This window comes from Bubalus kerabau, chromosome 9 (assembly GCF_029407905.1).
Source record: "Bubalus kerabau isolate K-KA32 ecotype Philippines breed swamp buffalo chromosome 9, PCC_UOA_SB_1v2, whole genome shotgun sequence".
Lineage (NCBI taxonomy): Eukaryota > Metazoa > Chordata > Mammalia > Artiodactyla > Bovidae > Bubalus > Bubalus kerabau.
The window spans coordinates 79,749,532-79,763,241 of record NC_073632.1 but is presented as its reverse complement, the minus strand read 5'-3'; the positions used below and the strand labels follow the sequence as shown (position 1 = coordinate 79,763,241).

General features: G+C 36.6%; 1 protein-coding gene and 1 non-coding gene across 10 annotated transcripts in view; both read right to left on the bottom strand.

Moving 5' to 3' along the window:
* EYA4 (EYA transcriptional coactivator and phosphatase 4) overlaps positions 1-13,710 on the bottom strand; it is a 358,775-nt gene that overhangs the window by 73,462 nt on the left and 271,603 nt on the right. For 5 of the 9 annotated variants that reach the window (XM_055535668.1, XM_055535669.1, XM_055535670.1 and 2 more), the window contains 2 exons: positions 4,484-4,608; positions 2,358-2,426 (listed from right to left, as the gene is read on the bottom strand). In XM_055535668.1, coding sequence (XP_055391643.1) covers positions 2,358-2,426; positions 4,484-4,608 — 194 coding nt within the window. The remainder of the gene's footprint in view (positions 1-2,357; positions 2,427-4,483; positions 4,609-13,710) is intronic. The other 4 variants (XM_055535675.1, XM_055535676.1, XM_055535673.1 and 1 more) reach the window with 1 other exon arrangement.
* Positions 3,709-3,780, bottom strand: TRNAC-ACA (transfer RNA cysteine (anticodon ACA)). The gene has a single exon. It is a non-coding gene; the product is annotated as a tRNA-Cys (tRNA).

Below are 13,710 nucleotides of genomic sequence, written 5' to 3'. Positions count from 1 at the left end.
AAGAAAATGTATTATTTGACCAAGCATTGGACAGTCTTTTAACACACTGCATATTTCCATTTTCCTTAAAAACTGTTGCCTAATTATCAATGAATTATTAAAGAAAAGGGATTATACTGATTTGTGTGTGTGCATGCTCAGTCGTGTCTGACTCTTTGCACCCCCATGGACTGTAGCCTACCAGGCTCCTCTGTCCATAGAATTTTCCAGACAAGAATACTGGAGTGGGTTGCTATTTCCTCCTCCAGGAGATTTTCACAACCCAGGGATCGAACTCATGTGTCCTGTGTCTCCTGCATTGGCAGGCAGATTCTTTACCACTGAGCCACCTGGGAAGCTGGTTTATATTAACAAAAATTTACATACATTATATAATTTAAAACAAAAGCCTTGCCAGTGAAGTATTACTAGTTTCCTTTTATAGAAAAGAATTAAAACTCAGACAGGTTAAGTAACTTGTCTAAGAAGACACAGCTGGTAAATACATTACCACGTTTCACATCCATAGTCCTCCTGACACAGAAGTCTTTGTTTTTCCCATATGGTCACACAACTCTTAAACATTAATACAAAGAACCAGGAAAACTTGATGTTTTACACCTAGAAAAATGTTTCTGTTGGAAATTAGATGTAAATTACTAAATATTGATTATATATATTCACTATTGTAAAGTTGTGTGTGTTATGTTAATAGTTTAGAATAGAATAACAGCTAAGTACGATTTTAAAATCTTAAATGTTTATAAAAACATCAAAATTAGAATATTTTGTTACATGATAATTTAATGAAATTTAAATTTCAGAGTTGATAAATTAAGTTTTATTGGAACCTGACCACTCTTGTTCATTTTTGTAGTGCCTATGGCTACTTCTGAGGTACAATGATGGAGTTGCACAGATGAGACAGAGACAGCATAGTCTACAAAGCCTAAAACATTTCCTGTCTGGCTGTTTACAGGAAAAAATCCTTGAGTTATTATTAAGAGGAACTAAATTCTGGCAACATATTTTTACATATGAAAAGTATGTTTTAAGTGTGGACTTGAAAAAAAAGAAACTAAAATTATAAAAATTTAAATAATGGGTATAACGGAGTTCTTGTCATTCACTGATCATGCATCAAATTTAATCTACATACAGCAAGGTCCAGGCAAACTGTGGCTATTCCAGCTGCTTGCTTGTAATGCACATTTCTAATACATCCTGAGCTCTTCTTTTTAATCCAAGAATTGGGTGATTCCACAGAAACTTTATATGGTTTTAATTTTTAAATTTTGATAGTTTAACCTTTGGTTTTGGAGAAAGTGTATTATATTGGTGGTTGTTAAGTCACTCAGTGATGTCTGACTCTTTGTGACCCTATGGACTGCAGCCCATCAAGCTTCCCCTGTCCATGGGATTCCCCAGGCAAGAATATTAGAGTAGAACGCCATTTCCTTCTCCAGGGGATCTTCCTGATCCAGGGATCAAACACGTCTCTTGCATTGCAGGCAGATTCTTTACCAACTGAGCCACCAGAGAAACGCATATTTATATCATATATATGTAAATAAAGGACTGTAGCTAACATCTATAGTTCAAAACATCTTAAGAGACAACTTACAATTTTAAAAATATAGCTTTCATTACTGGTAATTTTTTAAATGGCAAGTTTTAAATGTTAATATTACTTTAAGCATTTTAATCGTAATGTTTATTAAAGTCTACAAAATATAAAATATCTTTCTGCCATGCTATGAATTTAATTTATAAAAGTCTATAGGCTTCCCAGGTAGCTCTGTGGGTAAAGAATCCTCCTGCCGTGGAGGAGACACAGGAGACATGGGTTTGATCCCTGGGTCAGGAAGATCCCTTAGTGGAGGAAATGGCAACCCATTCCAGTATCCTTGCCTGGAGGATCCCATGGACAGAGGAGCCTGGAGGGCTACAGTCCATGAAGTCACAAAGAGTCAGATACGACTGGGGCAACTGAGCATACACACTCACAGGCTATGGAGGCTGAATTTATACATAGGCACAATCTGCTTCAACTGCTCTTATTAATGTGACAGTTGTGCTGAATTCTTACCATTTAATAAACAGATAAGTAGTTAGAAAAGTAATAGATGCAGCCATTTGTGCAAAATTATGAAAAACCTAAGAAAAGAACACCACTGACCCAAGATTAGAACACTAGTTGATATGAAAAATGTAGCCAACTATCAATAAACAACTAAAAGGTGTGTTCATGTCTCCTTTTCTTTTTATAAGAAACTGAATACAGAAAAGGGAGTGCAAACAGAAACAGCAACAGGAAGCAAACCAGAAGGGCAAATCCACACATCCAAACACATGCAGTGTACCATCATCTCTCATACTTGTTGCGGAGGAGGGGGTGTTGCAACTCAGCAACCAGTCTGCAGTGTTTAAAACAGTCATGTTGTCCCCTGAGAACAGGAACAGCATAGGGGTTCATTGTCGGAATGCCTGCTCAGTGTATGAGGACAGTCATCAGTTGCACTGATGCTTGTACTGCTTTCTGGCCCTCTTGCCAAAATTACAACTGCATGGCATAATTTTTACATTTTAGTTTATCAGGTCTGTTTAGTTCAGTTAAATATATATATAACAATGATTAGTGACCTTCCAGGTCTGATTTCAGAGTGCATGGGATTTTTAAAAAATCTCTTATTTACATCCAAGTTAAGGTTTAAATATAAATGTTCTTACTCCACAAGTTATCACTAAAAAATCCTATAAATTTGCAATCCTACAATTAATTAGCTGAAATTATAGATGCATGTTTAGAGACAGATAAACACTATAAACAGGGAAAATGTTAATTTACAAAGGGTTTTGGGTAAAAAAAAGATTAAATACAGGCAAGTTGCAATCCACACAACTCTATAAAGAAAATTTTAGAGTTCACGGTTATTATAAAATAAGTGTAAAGAGGTGTATAAATTTCATAAATTTAAAAGAAAATATGATGTGGCAAATGCTTTGCTAATATCTAATAACATGAATAGCTTATAAATTAAAATAATTTTCAAATAATTTTTCACTCATTAATGAAAACAACTAAATCTACAAAACTTCAAAAGAACTGTGAATAATTTAAAATGCAGCTTATATATGTGTATGAAGTGAAGTGGCTCAGTCGTGTCCGACTCTTTGCGACCCTGTGGACTGTAGCCCACCAGGGTCCTCCGTCCATGGGATTCTCCAGGCAAGAATACTGGAGTGAGTTGCCATTTCCTTCTCCAGGGGATCTTCCCGACCCATGGATCAAACTCAGCTCTCCCACATTGCAGGCAGACGCTTTAACCTCTGAGCCACCAGGGAAGCCCATATATGTGTATATATGTGCGTATATATGTATAGTGTTAGTCACTCAGTTGTGTCCATTTCTTTGCAACCCTGTGGACTGTAGCTGCCAGGCTCCTCTGTCCATTGTGATTCTCCAGGCAAGAAGACTAGAGTGGATTGCCATTCCCTTCTCCAGGGGATCTTCCCCATCCAGGGATCAAACCCAGGTCTCCTGCATTGCAGGCAGATTCTTTACCATCTGAGCCACCAAGGAAGCCCATATATATGTACAAGTGAAGTCGCTCAGTTGTGTCTGACTCTTTGCAACCCCATGGACTGTAGCCTACCACGCTCCTCCATCCATGGGATTTTCCAGGCACGAGTACTGGAGTGGGTTGCCATTTCCTTCTCCAGAGGATCTTCCCAACCCAGGGATTGAACCTGGGTCTCCTGCATTGTAGGCAGACGCTTTACCATCTGAGCCATCAGGGAAGTCCATATATATGTATAGGCTTTGAAATATATATATATATATACATATATATATATATTCTGATGCAAATATCAGATCATATTTTCTTACAAGTTGAATGTTTTTTATAATAGCAATAGTGTGGAATATTTTAAACAGTTGCTATTGTTGTCATATGCTGTGACATAATTATAAGCTAATCAAATGAGATGTCTGAAAAAAATTTCAATTTCTATTCTAAATACATGTTAGGTATTTCTCTCTTTGAAAAGAAAATGCAGCAGATATGGACATTTTTCTATTTCCAAAACCATTTTTAAGAACAATTTTGGAGCAGGCTTTCTCTTAAAATTCAAAATAAACCCCAAAACTAGCATAATTTCTTTTTTTTTTTTGGGGGGGTGTGTTAAGATCAGAATGTAAATCCTTTGGACACATTTTGTACATTTTAAAAAATATTTACAAGGGCAAATACAAAAAGAAAGCCTTGCTAAAAGCCTTTAAAATGTTGCTCAGGGCTATCTATTCTTTCTGAATATTTCCAGTTATAGAGGAGGAGCAAAAATATCAAGAAAATGAACAGAACAACAAATAATCCACTAAGTATATAATACTCTGATGTTATTGCTAATGAGATATTTACTTACTAGCATACCTCTACCATGTAAAATTACAACAAACATTGCAATGTGATTCAGGGTGTCTTCAGGGTTGTACACTTACCTCCTGTCCCATTTGTGGTGACCGAAGTGCTGCTGAGATTAGTTTTCTCCAATTTGGAGCTTCCAGGAGTATCGCCACCTCCAACAAGAGGATGAGGACTTGCTAGGTCCTGCATTTCCATAGACCTATTAGAGATAAATTTGAAAATTTCAGCCATGATTTCTTAATAAACTACATAAATCACTCTACTGAACATGCATGTGATCTCACAACAACAGGAATTGAAACCCATAGCTAAGAATTTTTTGTTAACTAGGTGAACATAGCAGTCCATCAAAAATGAATAAATAAGTAAAGCATCCATGATAGATTCATTGGTTATTTGTAATAACCGGAAAAAAAAAAAAAAAACCTCACATCTACAGGAAGAAATGAAGAGTGACAGAAAGGTAAATTTAAGTACATACAAAAAAATTATCTTATATTTCTTTTAATCCACGAAGAGTGAACTGTCCAACCGATAATAGAAGATAAAAGTAAAATATATGACAACTACAGTATAAAAAACAGCTGCCAGGAGTGGGACTGGGCAGAGATGAACAGCAGAGCACAGAGAATTTTCCCGACAGTGAAAATAACTCTGTATGATATTGTAATGAAAGATGTGTGTCATTATACAATATTCAAACCCACTGAATGTACACAACTAAGAGTTAACCCCAAGGTAAACTATGTACAGTGTCGGTTCATCCTTGGTAACAAATGCACCATCCTGGAGAGTGAGGCTGGAATGGTTAACAGGAGAGGTTACATATGTGTAGGGTAAGAAGTAGATGGGACATCTTTGTACCTACTTCTCAATTTTGCTGTAAATGTTAAACTGCTCTAAAAAATAAAGTCTTAGGAAAAATCAGATCACATGTTTTTGTATGCAAATAAAGCTGTGATTAGTGAGAAATGGTTGGTGGTGGTTTAGTAGCTAAGTCGCGTCTGACTTTTGTGACCCATGGACAGAGGAGCCAGACGGAGGAGTCCATGGGATTCTCCAGGTAAGAGTACTGGAGTGGGGTGCCACTTCCTTCTCCGTTAGTGAGAAGTATATACCTTTTAATGGTTACATAAGAAAAGGAGAAGGATTTAAAATCTGATTCTAAGAACGATCTTCCCACCTTAAGAAAACTAAAAGAAAAGCAGTTGAACCCAAAGTAAGTAGAAGAAGGGAAACAATAAAAATCAAAAATCGCTGAAACAAAATCTATGAACAATATAGACAACTTACAAATCCAGAGTTTGATCATTAGAGATACTAAAGATATTAAAAATGGTAAGAGAATATTATAAACAACATTATGCCAAATAATTCAATAATTTAGATAAAATCAGACTTTCTTAAAAGAACATAAACTATAAAAACTGCTAACAACTTTTACAAGCTGTCCTACAATTAAATTGAATACATAATTAAACACTTGAAAAAATTTCCAGGTCCAAATGATTTCATTAGTGAATACTAGCAGACATTTAAGGAAAAATAACAACAATATTTTTTAAATTCTTTTGGAAAAAGTAGGAGTAACACTTTTTACTCTATTGTATGTGACCAGAATTACTCTGATCCAAAATCTGCCAAAGGCAATGCCAAGAAAAAAAAATTATGGATCTATATTTCTCATGATCATAGATGAAAATATAGTTTTGACATATTTGACATATTATCAAATAAAATCCAGTACTAAAAAGAATAATATATGATGACCAGGTGTGTTTAATCCTAAGAATTCAAACTGAGTTAACACCTGAAAATAAAAAAATGCAATCCAATATATTAACAGAATATGTTTTCAATGGGTATAAAAACCATTTCACAATATTCATCATCCATTCATATAACTCTCAGCAAACTAGGAAAAGAAGCATTTTCCTCCCATATGATAAAGATCATTCTTGAAAAATCTACATCTTTTATTATATTTAATGATGAAATATTGAGTTACTTCTCACAGGTTCACTAATGATGAACCTGTGTTTCATGCACCTTCTGCATCACAGGCGGATTCTTTACTGCTGAGCCACCTGGGAAGCCAATATATTTTGTATATGCATATAATTATGAATTATATCAATAATATTATATTTATTATAGCTATGTATTGCTTATAGAAAAGATATGAAAAGGCAAAGAGATCTTTTTTCCACTTCAACACAACTTTATCAGCACTCTTTGTCAGTGGGAGAAAACAAGAATGAATAAATAAAAGGAGTAAAGCTTAGAAAAGTAAAAAAGGTTAATTCACAGAGCACATAATTGTTCATGTAAAAAATTCTGAGAAATCCATTAAAGAAAAACAAAACCCTATTAGAACTAATGAGTGAATTTATCAAAATTACAGGTACAAGGGTGATACTAATACTAAGTAAAAATATAGACCAAAAATGTCTGAAACTTCAATGTCTCTCTAGTTCATATACTAAACTATCAAAAGAGGAGGTTGGAAGCTGGGCTATTCACAGTCTCTCTTCAGCTCAACTCAACTCCAAGAGGCATCTATATGCTCAGACCCTCAATTTCCCTGCGAGCCAGAGCAAAGATTTAGACTTATTGAGAAATACAACAAAACAAATATCATGCTTCAGTCTCTACTGGCTTTTTGGACATAATCTTCAGAAGACTACAAATACATAATATTCAGAATACTATAAATATTTTGTACATAATGTTCAGATGACTTCTTGAGTCATAACAAGAAGCAGGACTATGGTACACATAACAGAGATAAAACACAGTAAAAAGAAGTAGACTTGCAAGTGACTTAGGTTTTGGAATGCACAAACAAGGATTGAAAAACTATTTTGTATGTATAAAAAAATATAGGAAAAGATATGCACACAAGGTATATACATATATATATATATGCCATGTATATAGATAAATACACATATGCATGAATACATATGTGTCATATATATTTTATGTGCATGCGTGAATGCTAAGTCACTTCAGTTGTGTCTGACTCTTTGTGACCCTATGGACTGTAGCCAGCCAGGCTCCTCTCTCCATGGGATTCTCCAAGCAAGAATACTGGAGTGGATTGCCATGCCCTCCTCCAGGGGATCTTCCTGATCCAGGGATAGAACCTGTGTTTCATGCAGCTTCTGCATCACAGGGGGATTCTTTACTGCTGAGCCACCTGGGAAGCCCATATATTTTCTATATGCATATAATTATGAATTATATCTATAATATCATATTATTATATCTACATATTGCTTATAGAAAATATATGAAAACATCATGAAATACCCAAATGAAAGTTCTAGAATGAAAATTATAAAATATAAAATAAATAAATATTAAATTAAAACATAGTCTTTGAATGGACTTATAAGGATACTGCAAAAGAAATCAGTAAATCTGAAACTGAGCCAGTAGAAATTATCCAAACTGAAGCAGAGGGGAAAAAAAGAAAGTGAAGAAAAACTAAAAAGCCTCTTGATGAGGTGAAAGAGGAGAATGAAAAAGCTGGCTTAAAACTCAATATTCAAAAAACTAAGATCATGGCATCTGGTCCTATCACTTCATGGCAAATAGATGGGGGAAAAGTGGAAACAGTGGCAGACTTTATTTTCTTGGGTTCTGAAATCACTACAGATGATGACTGAAGCCATGAAATTAAGACACTTGCTCCTTAAAAGAAAGGCTATAACAAACCTAGATAGTGTATTAAAAAACAGAGACATCACTTTGCCAACAAAAGTCCATCTAGCCAAAGCTATGGTTTTTCCAGTAGTCACATATGGATGTGAGAATTTAACTATAAAGAAAGCTGAGCACCAAAGAATTGATGCTTTCGATTTGTGGTGTTGGAGAAGACTCTTGAGGGTCCCTTGAACAGCAAGGAGATCAAACCAGTCAATCCTAAAGGAAATCAGTCCTGAATATTCATTGGAAGGACTGATGCTAAAGCTGAAGCTCAGATACCTTGGCCACCTGATACAAAGAGCCAACTCACTGGAAACGACCCAGATGCAGGGAAAGTTTGAGGGCAGGAGGAGTAGGGGCAACAGAGGATGAGATAGTTGGATGGCATCACTGACTCAACGGACATGAGTTTAAGCAAATTCTGTCAGACAGTGAAGGAAAGACAGGAAGCCTGGCATGCTGCAGTCCATGGGGTCGCAAACAGCCCGAGACAACTTAGCAACTGAATAACAAAAAAATACGTAACTTGTGGGATATTATCAGAAAGCAAGGAAGGGAATGAAACAGAATAATTTCAGAATAAATAATGGCCAAATTTGATAATAAACAGCCATCCCTAAAGCCTTGAAAAACAACAAATGAGAAAAAGAAAACCAAACCTTCAGTACATTATAGTCAAATTCTTAAGATAAAGGGAAAGCTTTATAGCAACCAGATAAAAAAGACACAGAGGACAAGAGAATAGTGGGAACCCCCAAAAGTATCCGAGGTCTCATACTCCTGATAATGGGCTTAATTATAGTAAACAACTAATGCTTGTGATTTTATTTTCTCTGAATGAAACCAACATAAAGATTTTTTTTATTAATTAATTTATTTTAATTGGAGGATAATTACGTTTCAATATTGTGATGGTTTTGCCATTTTTCAGCATTAATCTGTCATAGATATATATATGTGACCCCCATCCTGAAGCCCCCTCCCAGCAAACAAATGAATGATTGCTTATAATGTGCAAAGTACTGTCTCAGGTGTTAGGATTGCTGAGTGGAGAAACCATGGTCCTACCCTCAAGAAATTTATGATATAAATTTAAACCTATTTCTAAATGAGAAAGCAGTTCCTGTGTATAGAACACAACAGTACATTAAGAGCCCACCGAGTGGAACAGACAGAAATCAGTGTGAAGTTCGAGAGTCTGGAAAATTTTTGCAGAACTTGTTAGCTGGGTTTTGATGAATTCAAAGTGGGGGTTCTAGGGAAAGCATCTGGTCAGTGGTATTACTGAAGCTGCAAGGTAGTGTGGTAGCTCACAGCCAATGTGAACGACATGAAAGAGGAAGCGAGGAAAATCAGTCAGGAATGAAAGGATGAAGCCCACATCACAGAGAGGAGCAGGAAGAGGTCCCTCCTGCAAAGCAAAGCAAAAATTGCCTTTGTATCTTACATTCCAGTTTCCAGGAATCCAAAATGCAATTATCTGAATCTTTACAGTAAGTCCCCTTTGCTTGAATTCATTTTCATGGGTTTGAGATATCTTACAATTAATAGAGCTTTTAGAGAACAGGCATGCATTATTGCCATCAATTATACTGTAAGAATATTCCTGTGCTTTCTTTTGTATGTTAAACTTCAGATTCTTTTTAAGTCTAATTTGTTTACAAGGTAATATATAAAATATAAAGTTTACCTTAGAGTGCAACAGCAGAAAATTGATTACATGCTATTTTTACTGAGTCCATACTGTAAGACACAGCCTATGCTTGGTACTTCAAAAATACCCTCTCTATCAATCTTTACATTAACACACTGATGTGCATATTATTTTCCATATTTTATAGATAAAGACATTGAGGCTCAAGAAGGATATACAGCATGCCTAAGACCTTTTAGATAGAAAGTAGTGGCAGTAAAATTGGAACTCAAATCTATTTGATGCCAGAGCACAGGTTCTTCCTGTCACATTGTATGTTTCCTATTTTTCTTTTAAGTGACTTTAATTCTTTCACATTGTGAAAACACTATCAGGAATGCATATTTCTGCAATGAAACATTTTAAGTGGTTTTCAAGAGTTATTAAACTCAATATAAGCATCCACTTTGCCAAATCTACATTACCATATTTAAAGGTAATTTCTTTTTTAAAAGTACAGAGAACTATATTCAATATCCTGTTGTAAACCACAATGGAAAAGAATTTTTAAAGGAATGTATGTATGTATGTATAAAGGTGCCCCCTTTTTCCTTCCAGGATACAATTTTCTACCCATGTCATAACACTACATGAATACTAGCATCTTTCTGGACAATAGGAAAACAACAACAACAATAAAACAAAAACTTTTTAAAAAAAAAAGAAAAGAAAGAAGACTTGTCTATTACATAAAGCTGTCTTCTTGGTTCTTGTCTGCATTATCTGTAGCATAGGTGGAATTTGTTTCTAGCAGACTTAAACATTCTCTCTCTTCAAAACCCAAGAAGAGTATGCTTTATATTTGTGCATTTAGAGTCTACTGTAACTCAGAAACCATGATTCCTTCTGCACAGACCCCAGTAATGAGTCATAGCCTGTTTGTTTCCAGGCTGAGATTCCATCAATTCTTCATGACCCAAGAAATGCAAAAGCATCCTAGACTTTCAAAGGCATTCCCTCTCATGACAGCTTTTCTCTTGCACAAAGTGGACAGTATATATGCAGGGCTCTGTGTCCTATGCTCTCAAGGTCTACTTAACTAGCCAATTTTCATTTTGACCATCAGAATGCATTTATGGACAAGCGTTCAGGCATTTGCTTTTCTCATAACTTCCATTTAAAATGTTAAACAAACCTTTTCATTCTCCTTAGCTGAAAAAGGGCTTCCCTGATAGCTCAGATGGTAAAGAATATGCCTGCAATGCGGGAGACCTGGGTTTAATCCCTGGGTTGGGAAGAGCCCCTGGAGAAGAAAACAGTTAGCCACTCCAGTATTCTGGCCAGGAAAATTCCATGGACTATATAGTCCATGGGGTCACAAAGAGTCAGACATGACTGAATGACTTACACTACACTAGCTGAAAAAATTGTTCAGTTGTCCAGTCATGTCCGATTCTTTGTGACCCCATGAACTGTAGCCCACCAGGCTCCTCTGTCCATGGGAATTCTCCATATGGAGAATACTGGAGTGGGTTGCCATGCCCTTTTCCAGGGAATCTTCCCAACCCAGGGATCGAATCCAGGTCTCTCGATTGCAGGCGGACTTTTTACCAGCTGAGCCAGAAGGAAAGCCCTCACCATCTCCCAGAGTTTGCCCAAGTTCATGTTCATTGCATTGGTGATGCCGTCCAGCCATCTCATTCTCTGATATCCTTTTCTCTTTCTGCCTTCTATCTTTCCCAGCATCAGGGACTTTGCCAATGAGTCGTCTGTTCACATCATATAACCAAAATACTGGAGTTTCAGCTTCAGCATCAGTCCTTCCAGTGATATTCAGAGTTGACCCTTCCTTAGCATTGGCTGGTTTGACCCCCTTGCTGTCCAACGGACTTTCAGGAGTCTTCTCCGGCATCACAGTTCAAAGGCATCAACTCTTTGGCATTCTGCCTTCTTTACAGTCCAGCTCTCACAACCATATGTGACCAATGGGAAGACCATAGCCTTGACTATGCAGATCTTTGCTGGCAGAGTAACGTCTCTGCTTTTCAACACACTGTCTAGGTTTGTCATTGCTTTCCTGCCAAGAAGCAATTGTCTTCTCATCTCATGGCTGCAGTCACCATCGGCAGTGGTTTTGGAGCCCAAGAAGAGGAATTCTGTCACTACATCCACTTTTTCCCCTTTTATTTGCCATGAAGTAATGGGGCCGGATGCCATGATCTTAGTTTTTTTTTTTAATATTTAGTCTTAAGCTGGCTCTTTCCCTCTCCTTCTTCACCCTCATCAACAGGCTCTTTAGTTCCTCTTCACTTTCTGTCATTAGAGTTGTCTCATCTGCATATCTGAGGTGGCTGATATTTCTTCCACTTATATTGATTCTGGCTTGTAACTCATCCAGCCTGGCATTTCTCATGATGTGCTCAGCCTATAGTTAAAACAAACAGGGTGACAGAAGACAACCCTGTTGTACTCCTTTCTCAATCCTGAACCAATCAGTTGTTCCATACAGGATGCTAACTGTTGCTTCTTGACCTGCATACAGGTTTCTCAGGAGACAGATAAGATGGTCCGGTGTTCCCATCTCTCTAAGAGCTTTCCACAGTTTGTCATGATCCACACATTCAAAGGCTCTAGCATAGTCAATGAAACAGAGATAGATGTTGTTTTTCTGAAATTCCTTTGCTTTCTCTATAATCCAGCAAATGTTGGCCATTTGATTTCTAGTTCTTCTTCCTTTTCTAAACCTAGCTTGGACATCTGGAAGCTCTTGGTTCGCACAATGCTGAAGCCTAGCATGCAAGATTTTAAGTATGACCTTACTAGCATGGGAGATAAGTGTAATTGGCCAATAGCTAGCACATTCTTTGGCACTATCCTTCTTGGGAATTGGGATGAGCACTGACCTTTTCCAGTCCTGTGGCCACTGCTGGGTCTTCCAGATTTGTTGACATAATGAATGCAAAACCTTAATGGCATCATCCTTTAGGGTCTGAATAGTTTTGCTAGAATTTCATTGCTTCCTCTAGCTTTATTAAGAGCAGTGCTTCTTAAGGCCCACTTGACTTCGCATTCCAGAATATCTGGCTCTGGGTGACTAACCAGACGATTGTAGTAATCTGGTTTATTAAGATCTTTTTTTATAGTTCCTCCATGTATTCTTTCCATCTCATCTTGATCTCTTCAGTATCTACTAGGTCTCTACCATTTTATCCTTTATTGTGCCCATCTTTGGGCAGAATGCTCCCTTGATGTTTCCAATTTTCCTGAAAAGATCCCTAGTCTTTCCCCTTTTGTTGTTTTCTTCTATTATTAAGCACTGCTCATTAAAGAAGGCCTTCTTGTCTTTCCTAGCTATTCTATGGAACTCTGCATTTCATTGGATATATCTTTCCCTCTCCCTTGCTTTTCAATTCTATTTGTTCTTCCGCTATTTGTAAAGCCTCCTCAGACAACCATTTTGCCTTTTGCTTTTCATTTGCTTTGGGATGGTTTTGTTCACCACCTCCTGTACAGTATTATGGACCTCTGTCCATAGTTCTTCAGGCACATTGTTAACTAGATCTAGTCCCTTGAATCTATTTGTTACCTCTACTACAAAGTCATACAAGATTTTATTTAAGTCATACCTGACTGGCCTAGTGTTTTTCCCAGTTTTCTTTAGTCTGAGGCTGAATTTTGCTATGAGAAGCTGATGACTGAGTCACAGTCAGCTCCAGATCTTGTTTATGCTGACTGTATACAGCTTCTCCATCTTCGGCTACAAAGAATGTAATCGACTTGATTTTGGTATTGAAAAAATAAGAATAACAAAATCAGCTTCTATTTTAATGAGATTGTAGGTTAGCGCAGGGGGTATTTTCTATTCATTGCTTTTCCTTCTACACTTAGTATTGTGCTGGATACATAGTGAGTGCTAAGGATGAAAAAGGAAATAAGATGAAATGATTTGAATTA